Source organism: Rhinolophus ferrumequinum, chromosome 10 (assembly GCF_004115265.2).
Source record: "Rhinolophus ferrumequinum isolate MPI-CBG mRhiFer1 chromosome 10, mRhiFer1_v1.p, whole genome shotgun sequence".
In the NCBI taxonomy this organism is placed as follows: Eukaryota; Metazoa; Chordata; class Mammalia; order Chiroptera; family Rhinolophidae; genus Rhinolophus; species Rhinolophus ferrumequinum.
Window position 1 is genome coordinate 36,384,493 of NC_046293.1, and position 26,893 is coordinate 36,411,385.

General features: G+C 35.9%; 2 protein-coding genes across 3 annotated transcripts in view; both read left to right on the forward strand.

Moving 5' to 3' along the window:
- Positions 1–6,467, forward strand: part of LOC117029242 (lymphoid-restricted membrane protein) — a 38,139-nt gene extending 31,672 nt beyond the window's left edge. Inside the window, exon 18 of the mRNA XM_033118367.1 lies at positions 6,284–6,467. Coding sequence (XP_032974258.1) covers positions 6,284–6,467 — 184 coding nt within the window. The remainder of the gene's footprint in view (positions 1–6,283) is intronic.
- An 11,779-nt stretch (positions 6,468–18,246) lies between these two features.
- The window catches only part of IRAG2 (inositol 1,4,5-triphosphate receptor associated 2), a 32,793-nt gene continuing 24,146 nt past the window's right edge, over positions 18,247–26,893 (forward strand). Inside the window, exon 1 of one of the 2 annotated variants that reach the window (XM_033117897.1) lies at positions 18,247–18,322. In XM_033117897.1, coding sequence (XP_032973788.1) covers positions 18,299–18,322 — 24 coding nt within the window. In that variant the 5' untranslated portion in view covers positions 18,247–18,298. The remainder of the gene's footprint in view (positions 18,323–26,893) is intronic. The other variant, XM_033117898.1, reaches the window with a different exon arrangement.

Sequence of the window (26,893 nt, forward strand, 5' to 3'; positions counted from 1 at the left end):
ATTTGTTGAGAACTTACTGTGTTGGATGTAGCGCTCAGAATTTGACATGCGTTTAGATTCAGAGAGCTTCAGTATCTTCCCAAGTTTACCCTGGTAGGATTATGTAACAACTGGGATCAGACCTAGATATGTTTGTCTTCAAAACTTAAGTTCCTACAACTAATAACCCCCCACTATCTACTTGTTAAAATCTGACATAACAGTCATTAAAAATATTCTGGAAACATACTACTTATCAGTGTAAGGATGCATTAGTTCCTGATTTCTAGACATCATTAAAAACAGACAAAACCAAATAGAGCTACACACCGAATGATTTGCTTATGGGTTTTACCTATGCATAAGAAAATGAGTGGATTCTTGTGGGAATGAGTCCACTAAATATTCTCTGTTTAGATGAGGTAGGAAATGTTTATTAACTGTAACTTTCAGGGGCCGTTTACTTAGAAGAAGGCTTCCTTTCTGGTGCAAGATAAATAGGCTCCAATGCTAAGGAATGGAGAGACAATGAAAAACGAAAAAAAAAAAAAAACCAAACTGCTCTGGCGGACTCTATGCGAAAAAGCATGTCATTATTCATACAGCATCCAAGTGCCAGCTCTTTGCCAGGCTTTTTTTTCCCCCTAGGTGCTGGAGAATTATAGGAAATAAGACAAATATCTGCCTCTGTGAATCTAACATCTATTGAGGGACATAAGTAATGAACAAAAAACATATAATTATATGCTATAATGCCAGAGAGTGGTGAATGATTTGAAGAAAATTAAAGCAGGGATAAGAAAACCTAGAATGACAAGGAGCGGGAGGACCTAATTTTAGAATGGCCAGGAAAGGCCTGTCTGAGGAGTGATTAATTGAGTGGATAGCTGAGCGAAGTGAGATAGGGAGTTATGTGATGATCTGGGTTGTGTGCGAGGCAGAGGAAAGAACTAGTGAGAAGGTCCTGCAGCTGTGACGAGCTTGGTATGTTTGAGCAGCAGCCAGAGGCCAGCATGGCTGGGGTGAAGTGAGTGCTGGACAGTGGTAGGAGATGAGGCCAGAGAGATAGGCAGGGGTCACGTCCACAACCTTGCAATTCATGTTTAGGAACTGGAATTTTATTCTGCAGGGATGGGAAGCTATCATAGGATTATAAGCAGAGAAGAAATATCACATGTATTTTGAATGATCATTCTGGATGCTGGGTAGAAATTTGTCTATAGATGGTAAGATTTAAAGCAGTGAGATTAATGAGAAGAGTCTTTTCAATAACAGACCACCAATTACAGTTCTTGAAATCAACTTACTGGATTATGACCAATTTTTAAAAAATAAATATAAACTATCAGTATATTGCATATAGTAAGAGTAAATAATATTTCATACATTTTTGTTTCAGCTGCATGTGTGTGTGTGTACTTGGTTGATATATAAAATATTTACTGGATCATGGTGATAAAACCACTAAGTTAAGAGCTAATCGCACTAGTCCAGGTGACGGGTATAACATGAGCTAGAGTGATAGTTGTAAAGGTAGTAAGAAATGGTTACATTCAGACTATATTTCGAGGATGGATCATATCAGATATGCTAATGAATTCATTGTGGCAATGCAAGAAAGAGAAGAGTCATCCTTGACTTAGAGGTTTTTGGTCTGAAAACTAGGTAACTGGGGAGCTATTTAGAGTCAAAGTCTGGGGGAGACTTGGACTTAGCAGGAGTAGAAACCAAGAATTAGCATTAGGACATGTTAGCAAGCAGAGATGTTGAACTTAAAAACACACACCAAAAGCTAATACTTACCTCTTAACATGATAATAAAGATCTTTTTGAAAGAAAAATCTTCAATGCTTTAACATTCGTTAAATATTTTTAACAGGTGGGTCTATCAGATATTTGGAGTGGTCTATCTGATTTTTTTAGGAGATCTATCTAATTTTTAAATAGCTATTTCCAAGACTGTTATGATTCCTAAAGTACATTAAAAAAAACTTATTGTCGTATAGATGCAAACCCATGTAAGTGATTAAAAGTTTGATATTATTGAGTATGAATATATATTGATCCTTATAGTCCTGTTGCTTTCCTTTAGAAGATAATAGACACTCTTGAATGCCTAGATTATTTCTCAAGGAACTACAAAAAGAAGAACAAGCTAAGTTCAAAATTAGTACAAGGAAGGACATAATAAAGATTAGAGCAGAAATAAACAAAATAGAGAATAGAAAGACAATTTTTCAAAAAAATCAATGAAGCTAAGAATTTTTTTTTTGAAAAGATAAAGTTGACAAAGCTTTAGCTGGACTAAGAGAAAACTCAAAATCTGAAATAGAAGAAGAGAAATTACAATTGATGTCATGAGGGGTTGAAGAGGACGGATCATAAAAGATTACTATAAACAAGTATACACTAACAAATCGGATAACCTGGAAGAAATGGATAAATTCCTAGAAACATACAACCTACTAAGACTGAATCAGGAAGAAACAAAATCTGAACAAACCGTAACTAGTAAGGAGGTTGAAGCAGTATTCAAAAACCTCCCAACAAAGAAAATCCAGGACCAGATGTCTTCACTGGTGAATTCTACCGAACATTTAAAGAAGATTAGTGCAAATTCTTTTGAAGCGCTTTCAAAAAACTGAAGAGGAGGGGACCTCTTACCAATTTGTTTTCTGAGGGCAGCATTATCCAGACACCAAAACCAAAGACGCTACAAAAAACAAAACCAAAAGAAACCCCAAAACCCTACATACCATATATTGATGAATATAGATGTAAAAACCCTCAACAAAATACTAGTAAACCAATTTCAACAGCACATTAAAAAGATTATACACCATGACCACATGAGACTTGAATGCAAGGATGATTCTGCATACACAAATCAATTAATATGATACACCACATTAACAGAATGAAGGATAAAGATCAAAAGATCATTTAACTTGATACAGAAATGCATTTAACAAGATTCAACCCCCTTTTGTGATAAAAATATTTTTAAAAAAACTAGACATAAAAGGAAACTACCTCAATATAATAAAAGACATATATGAAAAACCCACAGCTAACATCATACTAAATGGTGAAAGGCTGAAAGTTTTTCCTCTATGATTAGAAACAAAGCAAGTCTACTCTCACCACTTCTATACAAAATGGTTCTGGAAGTCCTAGCTAGAGCAATTGGTCAAGAAAAAGGAAATAAAAGGCATCCACATTGGAAAGGAAGAAGTAAAGTCATCTCTGTTTGCAGATGACATGATTTGATTTAGAGAAAAGCCTAAAGAATCCACAAAAAGCTGTTAAAACTAATAAATTCAGCAAAATTGCATCATACAAAATCAACGTATGAAAAGCAGTTACATTTCTATACACTAACAATGAACTATCTGAAAAGGAAACTGAGAAAACAATCCTATTCAAAAGAGCATCCAAAATAATAAAATACTTAGGAATAAACTAAGTAGATAAAGACTTGTGTACTGAAAACTGTAAAACATTGCTGGAAGAAATTAAAGAAGATTCAAATAAATGGAAAGACATCTTATGTTCATGGATTGGAAGACTTATCATTGTTAAAATGTCCATACTATCTAAAGCAACCTACAGATCCAATGCAATCCCTATCAAAATCCTAATGGCACTTTTATAGTAATAGAAAAAAAAACAATCCTAATGTCCATATGGAACCACAAAAAAAAACACACAAATAGCCAAAACAGTCTTGAGGAAGAACAAAGCTCAAGGTATCACACTCCTGATTTCAAAATGTATCATAAATCTATAGTAATCAAAACAGTATGGTACTAGCCTAAAGACAGACAAATAGAATAGAATAGAACACTCAGAAATATATATATATATTTGAATATATATATATATATATAGAATATGTGTGTGTGTGTGTGTGTGTGTGTTCAACTGATCTCTGACTAGGGTGCCAAGGCTACACAATGGGAAATGATAGTCTCTTCAACAAATGATGTTGGGGAAACAGGATATACACCTGCAAAAGAATGAAGTTGAATTCTTATCAAATATCACATGCAAAAGTCAACTCAAAATGGAATGAAGATGTAAACATAAGGCCTAAAACTGGAAAATTGCTAGAAGAAAAGTTGGAGGAAAACCTTGACGTTGGTCTTGGCAATAATTTATTGGATATGACACCAAAAGCACAGGCAACAAAATAAAAAAATAGACAAGAGTCTCTATATCAGACTAAAAACCTTTGGTACAGCAAGGAATTAACAGAGTGAAAAGGTAACCTATGGAATGGGAGAAAATATTTGCAAACTGTATATCTGATAAGGGTTACTATTGATAATTTATGAGGACCTTCTATAACTCAATAACAATCAAACAAAACCAAATAATTCAGTTTAAAAATAGGCAGAGAACCTGAATAGACATTTCTCCAAATAGGACATACAGATGGCCAACAGATACATGAAAAGATGCTCAACATCATTAATCATGAGGGAAATGCAAATGAAAACCACAATGAGTCATTCACAATGATGAATAAATCACTCCTGGAAGGGTGTTATTAAAAACAAACGAACAAACAAACAAACAAACAAAAAACACCCAAAAGATACCAAGTGTTGGCAAGAATGTAGAGCAATTGAAACCCTGTATACTGTTGCTATGAATCTAAAATGGTGCAAATGCTATGGAAAACAGTGTGGAGGTGCCTAAAAAAATTAAAAATAGAACTACCATATGAGCAAACCCACATTTGAGTACGTATCCAAAAGAATTCAAAGTATTTGCACATCCATGTTCATCACAGCATTATTCAGAATAGCCAAGATGTGGACGCAACCTCAATGCTCATCAGTGGTTGAATGAATAAATAAAATGTGGTCTATACATACAATGAAATATTATTCAGCCTTAAAAATGGAGATCCTTTCCCATGTGATAAAATGGATGAATCTTGAGGACATTGTGCTAAATAAAATAAAACAGTTGCAGAAAGACAAATGCTGGTAATTCCACTTAAATGAGGTGTTAAAAATTATCAAACTCATAGAAGCAGAGAGTAGAATGGTGGTTTCCAGGAGCTAGGGGAGGAAGAAATGGGGATTCACAATTCAACAGGTATAAGTTTCAGTTATACAAGATGAATAAGTTCTAGAGATCTCCTGTATAATATTATCCCGATAGTTAACAACTCTGTATTGTGCACTTAAAAAAGTGTGTTCAGAGGGTAGAATTCATGTTAAATGTTCTTACCACAATTAAAAAAAAAATCTGACAATAAGCTATTGAACAATGCTCAGAATGTGTGTTTAGGTAGTTTTTATTTTTGTTTAGGGTTTTGTGTACTGCTTTACCATAGTGGTAAAGCATTCTATGAGACCCTTCTGGTCTCTCATGCGGTCAGTTTTGTAATCAGAGCTGGGTTGACGACAGTGGACTACGAGAGTCTATGTATTCACATTTGGGAGGCACACAAGAGGCCTACACTGGATAATGTCTTCCTCACTGCTTTGAAACCCCCAAAGTTTATCATCCCTTTGAGCTAAGGTCCTTTTTCAGGTCACATTGTTTTGAGATTGTCATCGATACATTGTTACATAGTAGCAAAGTTTCAATAATCTCATTGATTAACAGAGAGTGGATGCATTTTATATATTTGGGGGACTAAGGTCAGATCCATAAGACAGGTAACATAACAACACTAAGAGATTTGGGGTCAGGCAGAAAGGGAGGGAAAAGTCCTCAGAAAAGAGAAGACTGCAGAGGAAATGCTAACAGTTAGCTTTCATCTATGCTTGGGAGCAGCTCTTCCTGTACTCATGTCACCTATTTATACTATGATTGACAACTCTTAAGGAGAAAAGCTAAGGTCATGAAATGAAGCTCTTATTTCTTTTCTTTTCTCACTTTTTTCCTCTCTCACTTTTCTTTCTTTTTCTGTAAACGCTAGCTGTGATGTGTAAATATTGCACCTGTCACAGTGACCTCATTGTAGCACCATTCTCTAAAAAATCAGCAACAAATGCAAAGTACTATGAATGTAGCTTATGAGGAACTGAATATTCCAGTATAAAATAGGAAACTAAATGTGTTTATCTGTAAAGTGAGGGTATCAAGCTATGTGATCAATATTATTACTTTAATTAAAATTTCTATATTTGTGAAGCATTTATATGTATGTAAACACTTTCACTTTTTCCTCTGATCTCTGAGGAAGTGTATGAAGTTTGAATTTGTCACAACTTCCCAGGGGTGACTCTTAGTTGAAATGTCACTGACAGCTTGTGGTTTGGACTTTTTTTTTAAACTCCAGGCAGAAACAACTAGAAGCCATTAAACAACTGCAAGAGGATGCTGTCAACCAGGAAGTCATCCTCGGGAAGAAGGTCCAAGAAGCCAGCCAACGGCTGGAGGCTGCAGGGAAGCAGGTAGGGCAGCTTTTGACTATGTTATATTCAGGGGAAGTCTCCTCAGCTGTCCTTAAAACCATGAAGTAAAAATGGAGAAGGAACAAAACAACCAAAGAGGAACTGTGAAGTTCAGTCCCTAGAGACTAGCAGTAAGCGGAGGAAGTAAAGGGGGAGTTGTAAAAGAGGCGGTGTCAACAGCCTGCTGATGAAAGAGGCAACTTTGCAGAAGGAGGCAACTTGACATATCAGGACTCTTACGGCTGTAGAAATAGCTCAGGCATACAAAGCCCATGCAAACAGAGAATTGCAGAAGTTCAGTAGAGGCTTATCACTTCCCTGAGAAGAAAAGCACATTTTCAGTTTCCTGTGCATAAAAGTGAGCGCTCAATTGCTTTCTTTCCCGGCCACAGTACTAAAATACAGCATTAACTGTATGTCTTTAGGTTGAGGATCAAGATGGCACAGCCCACTCTGCCAGTGAAAAAGCTAAGTCTTTGCTGCATAAATTAGAGGAAGCAATTTTGGAACAACCGAGTCTCCAGACTATAAATACTGAGTTAGTGAACACTTGCCAGACACTGGAGCAGAAGACAAGAAAACTGAAAAGTGAGTAGCAAATATTTGTTATGTCCCATTTTAGTCTACTCTGAGGTGGGGCAAAAGGACTCCAGCCATTTTTATAGATTACAGCTGCTGTGTTATTACTGCATTTATGACAATGAAATGGTTCCAGAAAGCAGTATTGTGGGCTTTCAGAGAGCTTTGCCTAGTGGCTAGGTAGATGAATTTGACGTTAGCTTTCCTTTTGGTTGTTTGTTACAAGCTGGATTGTCTGACTGTTATTTCTTTAATAATTAAAAAAACTTCTCAATATTTGTAAAAGTAAACAAGGAAAACAATCTTGTTTGCGTGGGAGATTTGAACCTGTCAGTTGTTTACATAGTCTACCCTGATTTTATTATGCAGTTGCACCCATCATGTGGTGGAAAAGGCCCTGCCTCTTTATTTTAAGTAGTAATTTTAGGATTGGGTAAAATACTTATGAATTTAATGTGTATCAACATATTAAACACGTGTGAAAATTCTTCTTAAATGTTAATGTGTTCTTTATATATATATATTTTGCTTTAAAAATTCAAATTTTTTTTGTTTTGTTTTCCTCTATTACCTAAAAGTGGATAAATGTTTACTAAGCATTAAGGTGAGAAGACAATTTTCAATTATAGATATCAGATTATTTATAAGCTTATTTTATTTTAGAAACATAGTTTGTTAAAAAAAAAAAAGCTTATTTATTTGACCATTTATCAGACAACTGCTTTTGTTCAGCCAACTTCTTGCTCTAGCTGTATAAATGTTGTTTTCATAGAACGCTATTGGTTAGGGTAATAAACAAGCTAAATATAAGCTTAAGGTAAGCTAGAGATGGAATTTATCAGACATGTGTTTGTTTTGGACTTACTGTACTTTTTCTACTGTTATCTGAGAAAGCTGTTTAAGAGTTTAAAGGAACTGGCTAGTTCTAAACCAGTAGTGGTTATTCAGCATTTCATTATTATTTTTAAGCCTTGTGGAACATGCTAGCTTTCGATAAATCTAAGTATCAGTTTGCTTTCCTTCACTCTGTCACACAATGTAAGGTATGCTTTAAGTGACATAATCTATATGTTATTTTATTATTGTTCAGAGGACCTTAGAGAAAGTTCCCTTATGATTAGAAGTATTCATGTTTAGACATGAATAATAACAAAATTTGGTTTATGATGTGTTTGCTTTAGACACTGTGCCTAGACACTGTGTCTTCTAGTCATTTATATTTATCTTTTGATAAATAATATTATATCCCCATAATTTTATAAAATTAACAGTTTATCTCCTCTCCCAAAACCCCCATGATTTCATTATAGTACCGTCTTTAAAGAGAAGTTTTATAACTTATCCCAAAATGTACATTCTTGATATTATGAACTTGCTATTGTCTTCCCAGTTTATCCTCAGGGGATAATTCTTCCAAATGTAATTAAAAGTATTAACGTATTCAACCCAGCTCCTCTGGGTTGAAAGCATGTACTTTTTTCTGGCTGGATAAAGTAGGTGGATTCCTCCTTTCTGTCCTGAGTTTCTCACCACCTGCTTGACTTTATGAACTCCTGTATTTGTTTTTATCTTCTGCTGCCTAAAGAAGATTTTGCTCTTAAGACCATTTGCTTATGAATATCTTTCTAACAATTCCCTTAAAAATCAATCATTGAAGGAAGAGGAAAATTTAGTAGCACACATTTTTGAAATGTTCTATACAGAAGATTTTCCATTTAGCCTATGAACAAATGTCACTGAGGTATGACAGTTATCACACAAACATCCTTGCACATTCCACCACGACCACTGCCACCACATGCTATTTGAATTCTGAGTCAGACATTTGAATTCTGAGTCAGAAAATAAAAATATTTAAATCCACTTAGTTCTTCTAAAACTGTCTGGTTAGCTTAATAAATTCATTAAGTATTTAAGGCAATTTCTGCTACATCTAAGAAAGGTTCACTAGCAACTTGTGTGGGGATGTAGTGGTTTTGTTCAAATGTTTATTTCAATCACAGTGTTCACAAGCTGGAACTAGGAACTTGTTTATGACATTTGATTAGAGATCCTGAACTTAATACTGAATAAATAATATTGTTGAAGTTTTCCATTGCCACCAGGACTGGACTCATTTGTGAGGTAATTAGCGTTCATGTTTGCCTCCATGATGTGTGCCATCAGACCTGCTAAATTTCTTGAATGGTAACTTATATATGTTCTTTCTTTTGCTTCTTAACCTTCATACATATCTAACAAGTTTGTTGTTAACAAAGGTGACACTGGATGTATAAATGGATGTTTGCTTTAAAAAGGAAATTAAAAAAACTTCTTAGATCTAGGGTGTGTTCAAAATATTAGGGTGAATCTAATGTACACAAAACATAGACTAATTGATCTAATCTAAACTGTAACCCCTTTACTCGTCATCTTTCCCCCCTCCCCCACCACCATCTGATATGAAATCATCATTGAGTCACTCATTTAATAGACAAGGAGGCAATTACCTTTAGAAACATAAATGTTTCACTGGGGAGAGAGCCTGAGAAGCTTCTGTATACATAACTCTTTATTTGAACACAGTGGTTGTATATGAATTTTATAGTTTAGAGAAGGGTTCCACCTAGATGATCTCACTGGAAACTCTTCTAGGTTGCTATTCTTAGCATGGAGGGCATGAAGTATGGGACACACATTGCTTTTAGATGGATGCAAGGTGAGAGCCACATGTCCTGAGCAGTCAATACACAAGAGGGAAATGAGACAAGGGAGGGGGGTTCAGGTGATTGAGACACTTTTAAGATGGGTGTTGGGGTGAGAATCAAGGAGAAAGCCAAAGTCGAATACAGCTTGTTTGACAGCTCTGATGGGATAGGGGCCTAAATTTTTCCAAATGAAAGATGCAAGTATGGATGAAATAATCTGGGAGGCAGTGTAGTGTAATGATTAAGAATGAATGTGGGATTTGAAGTTAAACAAATCTATATTCTGATTCTAAATCTACAAGACAGAACCTGGATAGAGTTGGGCAAATCACTGTAACTCTCTGAGTCTCAGTATCCTCTTCCAGAAAAATGCAGTAGTTGTTAATTGATAAATAACATAACAAATACAAAACAGTAGCTAGTGCTTGGTCATATTTGGTACAGTCTCTTCTGCTAGAGCATGATTCTATCATATGAATTACCTCATCCATGATTGGGAAATAAATAATGACATGTTAGTTAATATGGATGTTATATTGATCGTTCCATTCATGATTTTCCTAGGGCGAGGCCCTTGATGGAAGGAATAGAACTAGAACCTTCAACAGGAAAAGAAAAAGCCCCCAGCTTGGCTGCTGATAGGTGCAGGAGCCCTTTCAGCTTGTATTTTAAGAAAATTAAAAACAAGTGTCTGCACCTGGGCCTTGCTCCCTAGAGAAGGGCCACCCCAGCCTTGCAGGGCTCTTGCTGTGGCCTATTATGCTCCCTCCTGCATTCACTTTAGCAGACCCCCCACCCCCACCCCCGGCCTCAGAGTTCCACTTCCACCTGCATTCTCCTTGCGCCCCACCAACACTGCCATTTCAAGTGTCACCAGCATTTTCACTCTTGGTTTTGTGCATTTCCAGTATCCTGTGAGGCAGCCTTTAGCCATTTTAACACGCATGTCTTGATGGTCCAAGTTATCTTCCTAGGTACTAATAATTAAATAATTGTGTTTGTTAGTGCTCTAGTTACAGTGTTGCCTATAGATTTTGAGTGCTCTCTACGTAACCGTACATATCTCATAAACCCTGTTATTTTTGTTCTTGCTATGGCTTTTACATTTGTTTTTTATTGATGAATAGGTAACATACCATAAAAGTTCAATCTTAAGGGTACTGTTCCACCAGTTTGACAAATGCACATTGAAACACAGAAATTCTATAATCCCAGAAAGTTTCCCTGTGCCCCTTCCAAATCACTCTCCCTCTCCCACCTCTACCATCACAAGAGCAACTGGTGGGTTAGTTTAACCTGTTCTAGAATTGAGTTATACAGTATGTACTTTGTGTGTGTCTTCTGTCCCTCAGCATAGTATTTATCTTATGTTGTATTTATCAGTGGTGTGCCTGTTCTATGGATGAATTGTATTTATTTCAATGAACATTCCACCATTTGATTATCCGTTCTCCTATTGGACATCTAAATTATACACGGTTTAGGGTTGTTATGGGGAAAGCTGCCATGAGCATCCAAGTACAGGTCTTTGTGTGGACATCTGTTTTTATTTAACCTAGCATAAATATCTAGAAGCAGAGTTGTTAGGTCATAGTGTACTCGTAACTCTAAATTTTTAAGAAACTGCCAAGCAGTTTTCCACAGCGTTTGTAGCATTTCACACTCAGCAACGTATGGGAGTTCCTGGTGCTCCACAGCTCCTGTGGTGGCGTCAATCAAAAGATTGACATTTTTACCACTTTTCTGAGTATCTCATTGTGTTTTCATTTGTTGTGCTTATTGGCTATATCGTCTTTTTGAAGTATCTAAATCTTTTGCCCATTTTCAAATTAGGATATTTGTTATTGAGTTACAGAATTTCTTTACGTATTTTGTATACAAGTCCTTTGACAGATATATGTATTGTGAATTATCTTCTCCTGGTCTGTGGTTTTTAATGAAACCTGATATTTTTTAATGCACAATTTTATAAAATAATAGGTACCACATATATTGTTTTATAAAAGTCCATAATTCGTAAAAGTCAACCATTATTGGTAGCTAACATTATTACAGCTCTAATATGGTTTTGATTTTCAACAGCCAATCAATTACGGGCCTTTGCCTGAAAACTTCACTGCACAGTCATTTAGAAAGTTGTTTTTCTCAGCTTCCTTCAAAGGCAATGTATCCAAAACACCTGGTCCCATCCTACATCACAGATGGCAACAGCAGGGAATGCAGTGGCCACTGTTTTACTTGCTTCCATGTGAAACCTAAATGTCCTAGAGACATGGCAGGTCCAGCTCCAAACACGTAAAGAAGAATGCAAAGCTGAATGCAAATTAGGGCCATTAGCGAGCTTGTTTTGCCTTATGAAACATATGGAAATAGTTGCTACACATTGCACAAAACATCTGTCAAAATAAGGTTTACAATTGGAATGTTTTGAGATGTTCTAAAATTCAAGGTTGCCTGGTGGGACAGCAGATGGGCACTTTAGACCATCTTATGCTAACTTGTTATTTCTTTTGAAACACAAGTTTAATTTGGAAGTTCAAAGACAGTGTTTTGGAGATACACGACCTTTAAAAATATAATATTGGCCACTTTTAAAAGCTTTGGTTGCTTTTGTTTAGATGTAGGTGAGGAGGACAGGACCTTATTTCTTAATACAGTTAACACAGAGAATTTAAAAAAATGGAATCTTTACTAGTGTTCTAAGTATTAAGAATTTTAAAAAGTTTAAATTATTTAAATAAGTTCAAAATATTTTTTAAAATATATGTTTTTCTCTTAGTGGGCCTAACAACACTGTCTCGAGCAGAGTTGACAAACAGGTTATTTTTTTACAAAAATATATTGTTACAAAACAGAATTTTGCATGGGTAATTTTTCATATAATCAAAACTTTTCAAGCTTTTTCTCCTGAAAAAAAATTTCAAATTATATTATGTACTTCTTTTCACATATATTATCATGGCTCAGAATTTCTCCAGGCTACTGAGATATCAAACTGTTGGTGTTTAAATTAAGAAGCACCAGATTTCTGTGTATTTTGGACACCAGAGTATCTGCTGTTAGTTTTCCTGGCTGTTAGTGATTTAAAATAAAAATAGTGGCAGCTATTGATATTCCTCCATCTAGCAGAGCTTCCTACTCTCATTTAAACTTTGTTTTTAATCATCTGTGGGCTGAGGAAACAGTCAAGCTTGTGAGAATGATGTATAAATTCAGAGCCCACTTTCTGAGTCGAAGTGTGAGGATTTCCCCCATGGATAAAGGGGAATAAAGGGCATGCATATCAACATCTGTTTTGGTTGTTCAAAAGACTTGGGCCTATTTTCTGGTCTTGGCTATATTTCAAAGAGTAGGGGTTGTCAAATAAGTAATATGTTACTATGTAGCGCAAAGAGTTAAATAAGTATTTTTTTCCCCATTTCCATTATTCTAGAGATGAGAATTTAGAAGTTACCGGGAAGCAAATTTCAGTAGAAAGACAAATATTTTTAATTTCACAAATGAGTATAGTGAACTGAGCACTGTCCTGTGATTCTGATCTCAGCTCCATGAATAACTAGTTATCATTTAAATCCTCTGGACATCAATGCTCTCATGATCTCAGATCTGCTTGTAGGATTCTTGGATTCTAGGCCTCCATTTCTAGGGCTCCCGTCACTGGTAGCTCAAGCAGAGGCTTATTGGAGAGAGGATTTCCACATTGGTAGGTGGTTGAACTAAATGACCTCTACGGTGTATTCCCATTTTAAGATTGGATAATTCTATGACTCATTTCTAGAAGACAATGCACTTGCATCTATCAAGGTTAATTTTAAATACCCAAGGGTAATAATGACTTAGCTGTTCTGGCCTGCTTTGTTCTCCTGTTTCTTCATTTGCACAAGTCAGGAGTTGAGAATGCCATTTTCAGAAGTCACTGTTTTCTTTCTCCTTTCTGAAAGCTGTTAAAAGTTTATGAAATGAATTAAGGGCAGAGCGGGTTACAAATTGTTATATTAAGCTGGTTATAAATTCTCTTTATAGCGACAATCACGTCACTAAGAAAGAAGTTAATTAAAGGACGACAACATAGCTTGCTGTTTCAGGTAAAAAACAAACAAACAAAAAACTTAGTGTGGAGATGATGTTCAGATTGTGTAAGGTTATAGTATATAATAATTTTAATAATAAAATTAAATAACCAACTTAGAAGAAAATGTGCTGGTGGACTTGGTTCTCTTATGCACTGAAAGCATTTAGCAAAACAAGCGGGGAGAACTCATATTAGTGAGTGGCTCCTAATAACATTTTTCAAAGAGGAAGCATTTCAGAATTATTGTATCTATTAGAAAAGGGCCGGGTTTTAGTCTTAGGCACCTCCTCTCTGATTCTCTCGAATGTGTACTCTTGAGTGGGCTTAGATGGTTACTGCCTATTTTCCCTCCTGTTTGAATTAAACTTTCAATTCCTTCTATCTGGATATCTCAAGGTATCCGTGGTAGAGTTTAATTTATTTTTTTACCTTATGACACTTGGAGAATTTCTTCTTTTGTTCATAAATGAAGAACATAAGGAACAACAAGTTTGCCACTGAAAGAAGGAAGAAAAAAGGGGTGATGTTTGCATGTATCTGTTTCCAGGGCATAATATAGGCACATCTGTTTAAGCAGGGAAAAAGAAAAAAACATTCATATGGGTGATTAAGCTACGCAGAATTCCTAAAAAGCTCCCTATAATAAGTTGAACTGGAATAACCTCCATATCTAAATATGCTTTTATCATTTCAAGAACATCAGTGTGGTTTTCTATTATAATGTAACTATGATAGATATATAGCTACCTCTTGGACTAAGGCCACGATTTTATTGCTATAAAATTTTCATAGGCACCATTTTTACTATTCTGAGTTGTCTCCAACAAGCTTTTTTGGTCTCTGCCTGAAGATTTTAGTGGCAAAGCCGTTCAGTTTTCTGTCCCTGATCTTTGGATTTTATTCCTAGAACAAGTAATGGGGAACATGCAATGAGAGGTTAACAATTACAAACTTGTTCCCTTGAAGTAGAACACTAGATAAAGAACTGGTCAATTTCACCCACCTCACGTAGCGTCATTTCTTAGGTCTAATTTGTTTTGTATCTTTGACCCTTTCATCATTCTGTCTTTGAATACACTCCACCATTTTCTCATGACAGAGCTATTTAGATGAGGAATTTCCTCACTATGATCCCTTGTCCTGCAAAGATAGAATTCAACAGCATCTTCAAGAACAACTGGTAAGTGTAATCTTCTTGAAACAATTTAAGTGTCAATTGTGAATCAACTACTACAACAATATATTAGAATGTTAAGTCCAGTATGTATTAGTGGTCTGAGAACTCCATACTGCTTTTCTTTGAGAGATTATCAGATGAAGCAATTGATACTTATCTGTGTTTCTTTATCACATAGATACACTCAATCCTGATAAACCCTAAGAAATTGTAATATTTTAAATATTTTGATTGCAGTTTCCTGAAGTTAGAATTATATACTGGTAACTAAGCTTGCCCCTCACCCATATCTCTGTCCTCAAAGCCTTTTAAATGAAAGTGTTGATCATTGGGAACTGATGTTGTATATTACCATTCTGTTAAATTATGAACTGTGATTTTCAATAAGAATTATACTTTACTCATAGGCTAGACCTTTTAATCAAAAGCATGAAAGATTTGTTACTTGGCATCATACGTGAGTATTTTCTTGGCATCATTTATTTTCTTCTTGACCTCTCTCACAAGGTTATTTGAGTGAGACCAGTGATATTCTTTCTACCTCTGGAGATGAATAAAGTAGATTATTAAATATATTATGTTACACCCCTTTAGACAGCTAATACTACTTGATTTTCTTTTCAGAAGCAGTGTTGCCATAAACTATATAGTGATCAAGAAGCAAGGATACATCAGACATCCCTGACCTTTAAACATACATGCTGGTACACACCTCTGTTGGGTAAGCATGGGTAGCCCCCTCTACTATATACCCTGAGACATAACTGGAGGTGGGGTTCATTTTGAAAGGGCAAATAATTAATCACAATTATATTATATAGGAAGACTTGCTGAATACTTGGATATTTATTCTGAATTCAGTCCATGAACACATGTTTGAGCACCTACTCTAATGCAAGGCACCATATTATGTATAAGAAAGAGCAAGTTCTAAAATAGCTCACGAATTATTGAGGAGATAAGACCTGGTTTCAGAGAAGCCTCCATAGAAGAAATAAGAGTTGGACTAGGCCTTGAAAGATGGGCTGCATTTGAAAAAGCAAAACACATAGAAAAAGTATTCCAATTGGGAGAATGACATGAGAGGGGGTAAGAATGCAAAAGCCTTAAATTTTTGAAGAAGTGTCAAAGCTGGATAAGTTATTTTGGAAACAAGAGGAGTTGGGCTGAGATATAGTAGAATATAAATTTGGAGCAGGTTGAGGGTCAATACCAGGCTAAGGAAAGTGAGCTTTATTTTAGGAAAGGCTCAAAGCAGTGACATCTCTCATCACACCCTGGATATAGCTGAAAGCGAAAATTAATGGCTGGTTCTGAAATGACAAAAGAAATGGGATGATTATCAAAATAAATTTAAGAAGGAATAAAAAGAAAGCAGAGTGATTTGTGGATCTTTTCCACCAGAGAAGGGAGAACTACTACCACAACTAACGTAGTGGCCATTTTGTGTCAGCCAGTTTTTATAGAGATTATTTTGCTCAAACTAACTACTCATACTAATGTAATTCCTATTTTAAAAATAAGAAAACAGAGGAACATAAGTTAGTAGTTTGCCTAAGATCATGTGTCACTTTATATGTAAGTAAACTGAGGCTCAGGCTTTATTTATTTATCCAAGATCAACCACTGGTATGTGGCAGAGCCAGAATTTGAACTAAAAAACTGTGATTGACGCCAAAGCCTATGTTGCTTTTTTTTCCTATTAAACTCTGCTGCTTCCTAAACTCAGGAAAAAAAGAAAAAAGAAAAAGAACAGTATGTTTTCTTCCAAAGCAAACAAACAAACAGACAAGAAAATGGTTTGTCACCCTATTCTGTGTACCACTCTGATGGGTTCCAATCACAGTGTCTGTTTTCTTTTTAGGAGATGGTAAACTGTTTCTCTAAAGGGCCAGAGAGCAAATGTTTTAGGTTTTTCAGGTCCTATAGTTTCTGTAGGAACTACTTCACTTTGCTGTTGTAGCACACGGCAGCCATGGACAATACTGAACGAATGGCTGCGGCTATGGTCCAATAAAACTTTGTTTACAAAAACAGGCCACTGGCTGGATTTTACCCTCTGGCTGCAGATGCTTGACCTCTTTAGTTGCTTAGTAGGCAAGAGTTTTCTGTTCCCACCCTACCCCCTTACTCCCTGCTTTAAAAAGAAGAAAAAAATTGGCATTTCCACCCCCATATAACTAGGTATCAAGGGAAAGGAGTGTTATGTTAAAATGTTAATCGAATTGAACTGATTTCTGCTTTTTCAGAAATGGTCCAATCTCTCAAGATGAAAAGAACCTCTCTCTCTCTCTCTCTCTCTCTCTCTCTCTCTCTCTCCACATATATATATATATATATATATATATACATATTAAAATATATATATATTTTAATCAGAAATGAACTTTATTCTTTTCTGTTCTACTGCAGATGCCTTGCATCTGGATAGTCTTACACCGATTCCCAGACTAGCATTGACACCTTTTTCATGTGTAGCCAACCGAATCCATGCTTCATGTGAAAGGCCCGAATATGGAGAAATAGAGGATGGTGCTTTGGATGTGACTAGAAGACACAAGTAAGTTAAGAGTGAAATATACTTACCCTCCTCTTCATGGGTAGCTTATTTCTATTGCTTCACCTTTTAATTAGTGAGACTTTTATATCATGAGTGTAACATCTTTATTGTGGAACTTTTATTGTGTAAATTCTTGAACTTTCTGTACATTGACAGTTTTAAAACAAAAATATCTCTATAGTTTTCTTGAAGTGCAGTATTCTTGCTCTTTTGGCTTTCATAATAATCTGTTCTGAAATGTAAGAGACAAATTAGGCTACTTAAAATGTTTCCCAGTTTTTAGGACTATACTATATACTGCTGAGATCACTTATTCAGAGAATTTTTCATCATATTTCTATTCCTTCACACTCAAGCCTTTGGGAACCCATCCCTGTCCCTACACCTGCCCTCCCCTGATTCTCACCTGTGCTCACTCACCTTTCACAGTACACAGACTGAGCTTCCCTCGGAAAAGTTCAGACATGTCAGTGGAGTTCATGAGCACTATCCACCCAATGAAATTTCCATTCTGTATCAAGGGTGAGGAAGCAAGACTTTAAATTGCAAATTCTTCATTTTCATTTTTGGCTAGATTCTCTGTGGTTCATAACCTCTCTCTGATAGAGGTTGGAGCTCTCATTCATTATTTCTGACTTAATCCATAAATCTGTAAACCTTAATTAGAAATTTGGTAACACTGGGTAGGGGAGGAAAATTATGTTATAGCTTGGTATCTGCTGAAATTTTCAGGTTTTCCATCTATAGTAAGGTCTTTCTGTTGTCAGGTGCCCGGGCCCTACAGCTGGTCCCCATCCAGGAACAGCTGTTTCAGGTTGCATCAGGATGAATGATGACGTAAGTATGGAGGTGAGTATTGGACTGTACTTCAACTTCACTTTAGTAATACCATATCCTGGTCCTCTTCTATGGAGACCATATATATAAATAAATATATGTATATGTGGTGTATATACACACACACACTATATATAATTAATGTGTGTTATATATATATATACATATAGTGTGTGTGTATATATATATATACACACACACTATATGTATATATATATAATTACTGGCAGTTGGGAATCCACATATGCTGGGAGCTGACTTAAGTTAAAAGAATATTTTCATCTGTGCAGGCTGGTACCCCTAACCGCTGTGTTGTTCGAGTCAACTGCATTATGGATGCTCTTATAGCAGGCATGAGTCTTATATCACATGAGTCTTATATCACATGAGTCTTATATCACAGAACTCAAATGCATAAAAAATGATGCCAACGTTTGATGGCAGGAAATTAAAATTCAATCTTTTGGGGTCTTCCTACTTCTTCTATAGTATAAACTCAAGGATATATAACTAAAATGAGATTTTGATGAAATGTGCTGAACATTTTGTTTCAGAGGCAAGCTTGTTTGGGACTTACATTCACTAATGATTGTAAGAAGTCTCAGGTCCCACTGACTCTCTAAGAATTGAGCTCAAGGCTAGATAATCTTTGAGGTGCTGGTAATTTGTTCAAAAGTTATGAAGTAGGACAATGCCCAGAGAGTATCCATTGCCGTATGAGGTGCTAATGGTAGTTCACCCAAGAAGAGAATAACACTAAATAACTGAAATCACTTAGGCAAACTCCCTAGGTCATGGGTATGTGTCTGGAGCTCCTTCTTTGTTCTACAGCCTGAGCCTGAGCTCAATGAGTTTCTCAGTCAAATGGAACAGATAGTTCTCTTCCAGAATCTGGCAATTTTTCCTTTAAAACAAACAGTTTTATTGAGATATAACTCACATACCAAACAATTCATCAATTTAAATTGCTCAATTAAATGCTTTGAAATATATTCAGAGTTGTGCAACCATCACCACAATCAATTTTAGAATATTTGCTCATCCCAAGAAGAAACTTCATACCCATTAGAAAATATCCCTATTCTCTCCTCCCTCAAACCCTCACCTCTAGGCAACCACTAATCTACTTTCTGTTTCTATAGATTTGCCCTATTCCAGATATCTCATAAAAATGGAATAATACAATATGTGACCTCTTGTGCCTGGCTTCTTTCACTTAGTATAGTGTTTTCAAGGTTCATCCATGTTAGAAGTACTTCCTTTTTATGACTGAATAATATTTCAGTGTATGGACATACCACTTTTGTTTATCCATTCATCAGTTAATGGGCACTTAGGTTGTTTCTGTTTTTTGGCTATTGTGAATAATGCTGCTATGAACATTAGTGTATAAGTTTTTGTGTAAACATATGTTTTCAGTTCTTTGGTGTATAATCTAGAAGTGGAATTGCTGCATCATATGGTAACTCTATGTTTAACATTTTAAGGAACTGCAAAACAGATTTCTAAATTGGGTGCCCCATTTTGTATTCCCACCAGTAACATGACAATTCTAATTTCTTTACAACCTTGTCAACACTTGTCTATCCTTTTGATTTCAGCCATTTTAGTGGGTGTGAAGTAATATTTCATTATGGTTTTGATATGCGTTTCCCTAATGACAATGATATTGAGCATCTTTTTATGTACTTTTTGGCCATTTGTATATCTTCTTTAGAGATAATGTCTACCCAGATCTTTTGCTCATTTTAAAAATGGGGTTATTTTTCTTTTTTACTGTTGCATCATATGAGTTGTTCTCATTCGTCAAGTGTATGTATCTGACATTTTTCTGTTCCTTAGTACCCATCCTATTGAGTAGCTAAGAAAAGGAAAGAAAAAGGAAATGAATCTATTTTGCTATTACTTAGCAGTTCTTGTAAAGTTTTAATAAAGGAAGTTGAATTTGGAAGCTTACAGGATGTTTGGTTATTAGTAATTTCCCTTTTATCTAGTGCTGATTTCACCAAGAAGGGAAAAGAACCAAACATCAGCTGTGTACCAGGTACATGTTATTAATCCTCTCCGCAACTTTGATGGTAGGTATTCTCTGCTTTTACAGAGGAGGCAACTGAAGTTCAGAGAGGTTAAATAACTTACCCAAGATTACTCAACTAGTAAGTAGCAAACCTGGGATTCAAATTCATGTTTGTCTAGTTTCAAAGGATCAGCCTTTCTCACAACCCCTCTTAGAATACTGAATTTAGACATTTCAATCATAATAATTGAGTATAGTTACCTTGAAAGTAGTTTTTGGCTAAGAAATGTGCTGGCTTATGTATGGAAAAGGATTTCCTTAATCCACTCTCTTTAGGATATGTGACTGAGTTGTCTGTCTATGGTCTTTGTGCCCATTAAGAAATAAGAGCTAACGGAGATTACAGTAGAAAATCCTGTAGTAGATTACAGTAGAAAATGCTCCTGGGGAAATGTATAGTTTCCCTGAAGGTTTCCTGTCATCTTCCGTGTCATTTCTTCTACAGTCCCCAGGTTCTAGTCCATTGGCTTCACTTTGTGGCTGTTGTTATCACCAATTTTCGCCTTTCCTTGTCCAGGTTTCTGCTCCACTGAAGAATCCACCAAGCCTATTCACTGCACACCTCACTCCCTCATGCCTGCGCCTTGAGTAAATCCTGACCTCCCATCTCTCATTCCCACCATACCATTCTCTTAAACAAATAGAAATCTCTCCTTACAATGCTTTTCTAAACATTCACATTAATATTAAGTACAGGGCATTAGAATGAAATAAGAGATAAAAATTACTTAAAAAAAATTATTCCAGGGACCCATAAATCAGAGTGTTTTCTTAACTCTTTGGCTTCAAACTGTAGAATTTTTGTCACTCGGCAGAGTTTTCATCACAAACAACTTGACCTTGTATTCAAGTGCCTTTCCAATCTGGTTGCAACCTATCTTTCCATCCTTTGCTCATCGTTGCCTTATGTTTACCACTACATGTCAGCCAGACGAGGTAGAGCGTATGTGTGATCAGAACATATCACACAAACCTATTAATGCTGTTTTCTCTGCCCAGAATATTGGACAATTCTCTACTTCTCAAATTCTATTTGAGGCCCATTACAAAAGGCAACAGTTTCAGAAAACCTTTCTTGTGGTAGCAAAACTGTTTACAGTCAAGCCTCTCTAGTCCTTCTTGAGATGGAAATCGTAATGAATTAGAAGTCAAGAGATAACGTTTTTTCCCCCCTGGTTTGATTTTTGTGTAACTATGGAAAAGTCATGTCTTTTAGGCCTCAGTTTCCTCATTTCTTAACTGTTCCACTCAGGAACAAATAAATTCTTTTGGACCCCAGTAACTCTATCCTCCCCTCATTGTCACCTTTATTTTGGTTGCATTGTATTTTTCTGTTTTCTTATATTTATTCCTGTAGTAGGTCATAAGCTTGGCAGAGAATGCCTTTGTTTGCCCATTAACCAATGTGTGTCTAGTAACCTGCATGAATTTGGCGTACAGTTGTTTTCCCATTAGTATTTGTTGCACGGCTATTTACTTATTTTTGTACTCCCTACAGGACCTATTTAAGATAGAACACTCAATGAACTTGTTGAATTAATAGTGTTGCCCTATTGCTTTCTGATTCCTTTCTTTGGGCTGGTATTCCTGGGAACTTGAGGTTTATTTTTCATTCCTCTCTCATATTCATAGAGAAAGTTATATTCCACCATCTTTTCCAGAAAACACAGTATGAGATAAAAGTGAACATCAGGATTCATTAGAGGATCTTTGGGTAAGCAAAGGACTGTAACGAGAGTAATATCTCAAAAAGGACATATTTTAGTAAAATAATTTGGGGACTAGTTTGGGACATTCTTGGGGAGAACAGAGTTACTTTACTGACACAGTGAAATGCATTCATTTGGGATATTTTAGTGTAAAGAGTAAAGAAGAAAATAAATTATTTCCAGTGCTTGGGATTCAGACTGAAATATTTATGGAAGAAATGTTTGTGATGTCTGGGATTTGCTTCAAAACAATGCAGGAGTGGGTTTAGAGGAAAGGCAGTATAGATGAAACAAGATTGGCATAGGTTGATAATTGTTGAATCTGCAGAAGCGTACGCAAAGGTTAAGTATTCTGTTTTGTCTACTTTTGTATTTATTTGAAATTCTTTTCCCAGTAAAGACTGAAAATTTTTAGCCACTTAGCAAAGGCTTTGGAATCAAGCAAGTCTGGATTTAAGACTGGCTCTGTTATTTATTAGCTGTGTGAACTTTGACAAGTGGCCTAACCGCTCTCAATTTGCTTGTGTCCCTTGTGAAATAGAGATATTATTTTGTACTGTTCTTTTGAGGATTCAAAAAGACACATATACATACACATATACATATATTATGTATATACATACACATATACATATCTGCAATGGCTAAGTTCTGGCCTAACCAGTCCATGGAAACAAACCAAGTAAGTCATATATAAAGGAAAGACAAATCTCAATGTTCTGTTTCTCCACCTGCTGATGAATGGGGTCCCTTCTCAACATTTTCAAGAATCTCTTGGGGTGCATATCAATATATCCCAATGTCCTTCAGGCCTCACCAACTAGTAAGTCCCAGGGAAGGACACTTAACCTCCTGGAGATTGTGAGGCAAGGCAGTTAGCTTCACCAGTCATTTCTACTCAGTCCTTTTTGTTCATTGTCCATACTGGCCACAGGCCCTGCCTACTCCACTGCTAACCTCCTTGAAACTCTGTGTCTGGGCCTTTGGTGACCTCTTCCTGGTCAGTAGAGAGATAACTCTCTGTTCTTGTCTCAACACGGTCAGAGCGGGGTCCTACTGTGGTGTTGGGTGGACCCCTTTTGATATGGTTGCTAAAATTATCTTTTACTTTTCAAGGCATATAGATAATCCAGCAGGGCTGGGAGACAGTGGTCTGAGCACAATTGCCCACTGAATCGAGTATCGTGCTCCCTCCAATAGCTAGACCCAGCTGTTCATAGGCCCCACTTCCTCAGCCCTTCCTTGCTCTTGGCAATTTCTCCTTAGGGCCCACTTATTTCTTTGTATAGTCTGTTTTCCTTTCCTTCTTCACGGTTCTCACCATTGAGTCTGAAGGCAACTAAAGGGTTTCTAGGCCTTTGCAAAACTGGGACATGTGATTAGGTGCCTGTGTGTGTCCCCAAACAGTCTAAGAACTGAGAAGTTTCATGAAAATTCTATGACAACAAAACTTATTTTCCCCTCTGCCTACTCCAACCTCAGATTTGACCCTACTGAGACACTACAACATATGTAAAGTACACGGTTCATAGTAAGCACTCAGAAAATAGCAGATGCAAATATCACCCAGAATCAGAATTATCAGCAGTGTGAAGCTCAGAGGATATCTTGTCCCAGGTCAAAGGATATGAAAATGAATTTCTGGTTTTCCTTTTGCTGTTAAAAAAAATCACATATATCAAATATTAAGTGTCTTGCCATCCATTCTTTTGAGGTCTCCTTCATGTCATTACATGTTTTTATCACTAGGAGGAGGTGATTTATGAGGCAAAGGGCAGAATCAATTTTAAAATATCTCAGGAGATTTTCTGGCTATTGTCTGTCCTGTTCTTTCAAGCTGTGCGTGGGTGCAGCATTAATAACCTTGGAGAAGAAATAACATTGCCAGTTGCAAAATTGGGACATGTAAAAGTTGATTGATAACTGTATTATAAATGAACCTCAAAGTGGTAGGTGTGTTCTGTAGGGTGTGGTGTCCTTGCAGTTAGAAATTGGAAAAACAAAACTGTGAGGCAATTTAATTTTGTTCAGGTTACAGCAGTTGTCATCTTTTAACATTCAGTTTTATATTCTTTCTTTTTTTATAATATTGAAACCAACACTGAGTCAAGAGTTGTTTTTTTTAAGTTAGAATGAAATGAGTCTATGTAGACACCTTTTGTTCAGTTTTTCTTTTTTCTCAGAAAATAATATTAATTTATTTGTGCAGTATCAATTCTCTAAAATAGATCTAATAGTAACAATTACACTGGTAGCATGAATGTCTATTAGTGGAAGGGTTTCTGATCATAAAATCTATAAAGTAAGATTTCATCTAGAAGAGCAAAAATAACATAACTTGGGAGATTACCTAGGCCTATTAATTGCCCTAACTAATATCTTAAAAGTTATTTCTTATTGTTCTTCATATTTTTCTATCTCAATACTGAAATAATACTTCTATGTGTGTGTGTGTGTGTGTGTGTATGTTTGTGTGTGGGGGGGTGGGTGTGGGGGGTGTGCCTGCATTTACTGACTCAGCCCATGGAAGAATCTGTCTCACTTTGTTCCATGAATACCTTGGTTACCCCACCCTTCATTAGACTCTCACTGTCAAAGGCAAATGGGCTGGAGCATAAATTTTCATGTAAATGTCATGCAGGTTGATATTTGAATGGCTTGAACAGGAAGAATATCCTTCCTGCTCTGTGCTATCGGCATGTGTTAGAACCATTGACTTGAGCCAATTTTCTACACATAAGTAAGTCTCTCATCTGAACTTCCTTTTTCTTGCTTTTAGTCAATTTCTTTATATTTCTTGGTTTTAAAATATATCCAGTCGAATATCTTTTTCATGCTCTACCCAGGTCTCACAGTTGTGTGTGGGTCAGGTTCTCCTGTGGGTCCAGAATGCTGGTTTGAATAGGAGTGACTTTTGAAGCTGGAAGAAAAGAGCACAATTGTAGAAAGTTCTTGCTGAATTATCTCCGACCCCCACTCCACATGCACAGACACCCTGAGGGGCTCTGTCTCCAACCTTCACTAACTCTAATCCTAAATTTGAAAAAAAAAAAATCTCCTTTTGTTTGGTTATTCTTGTAAGAAGGAGGAAAAAAATGTTGTGAGACCAAATTTATGAAAACCTAGCATTGAGATATGTTGGCCATCAGGTTGTTTTCTGATCAGTGAGATTTATACAGATTCATCAATTGGGAGTAACAGCCAATTACTTACCTCGCAACTGTAATGTGTGACTACGAAATATATGACATTTCTCCAAAATCACAAAATTATTACTTATTTCATCTATATATATATATATATTTATTTTATCAAAAGGCTTCTCACTAAAATGTTTTGCATGTGAGTTATAGGACAAAAGAAGGGCTTACACAGAGCATTATGACAAATGAGACATTTGTAATATAAGGGAGGCAAACTGTATTTTTGCTGTGTTTATTATTTTGACACTAAATAATAATTAGACTTTTTTTTAAACAAAGTTTGCAGAAATGATGGGTCCCTTTTCCCTCCACATTGAAAACCAGTTTAATTAAATGGAAAATAAGTGCATTCTCTTTCATACCTTTTAAATTCAAACACAGGTATCCATGACCCTGATATAGCAAGACATTTTTTTCTGACAAAATTAGCTTTTTAGTTAGTATAATTATTATATATAGTACACATGACTAATTATAGCACAGTAATAAGTGTTATTTCAAGCCACACATAACAAATTTTTATATATTATGCAGTGTTAAATGGGCCTGATTTTTCAAAATTATTAATGAATCAATCCTTGCTGACTTTTATGAAGTAGGATACTCAATAAAACTGAAGAATACTTATTTTTTTCTTATTGTTATACCTTTATTTCTCATGTATTCAATACAGTTATTAGCATATAACAATTGCTAATACAATTTATTGAAATATTTTAAGGATTGAGTCATCATTATTTAACTACCTGTAGGTTATAAGGTACAATTTTCTTCAAAATTTAATCAAATATTGCCCTACTCTGTTCTGTGACGATTACTTTCCTCTGTGGAATGTGGCCTATAATTTGTGAAGTATTTGTTTTACATATTTGTCTTCCTGACTGGCCGATGGACTCCTCTGGGACAAGGACTGTGTTTTTGTGTCGCCAGCCTTTGTCACTGTTCCTGGAACACAGTGGGCCTTTGATAACAGTTGTTGAATTAAATTAAGTGGATGTCGTGAGGGACTTTAGTCATATATAGTGTGACCCAAAGACATTTAAAGCAGAGGTGAAAGGAAATAAAAAAGATTGCCCAACAATGGTATATAAAAGGATTAGGGGTGAGTTCTTGCTTTGCAAGTTTGTGGGTTTTTTCCCTAAACATTCGAGGTGAACATTTAAAAAATTGGTGTTTAACTCATCTCCCAGTCTAAGACAATGTTTGGGAAGCTCTTTGCCTCTCCAGTAGCCTGGATAGGGTACCTCAGAGACAGCGCTGTTTACAGAGGAGAGGATGCTACTATATTTAGTCCTGAGTTTACAGGCTGAGACCACCATTCTGAATATTCCTGGGAAATTAATGTATTCATTGGCTTTACTTTTCTTACCTGAAATAAGTAAATCTTTTCTTGCTTAAACCTACTGCATAAGGTTGTTGGGAGAATTAAATGAGATGATACAGAAAAAGGGCTTTTGTAAGTTTTAACGTGCAGAACAGATGTAAGCTGCTGTTATTTACTGGGTAATGACATATTCAGCAAACTTGCTAAACTTTACTTTTCTGTGGCTACAGTCAATGTTTTTTTGGATGGATTCCAAACACTGTGTATGAC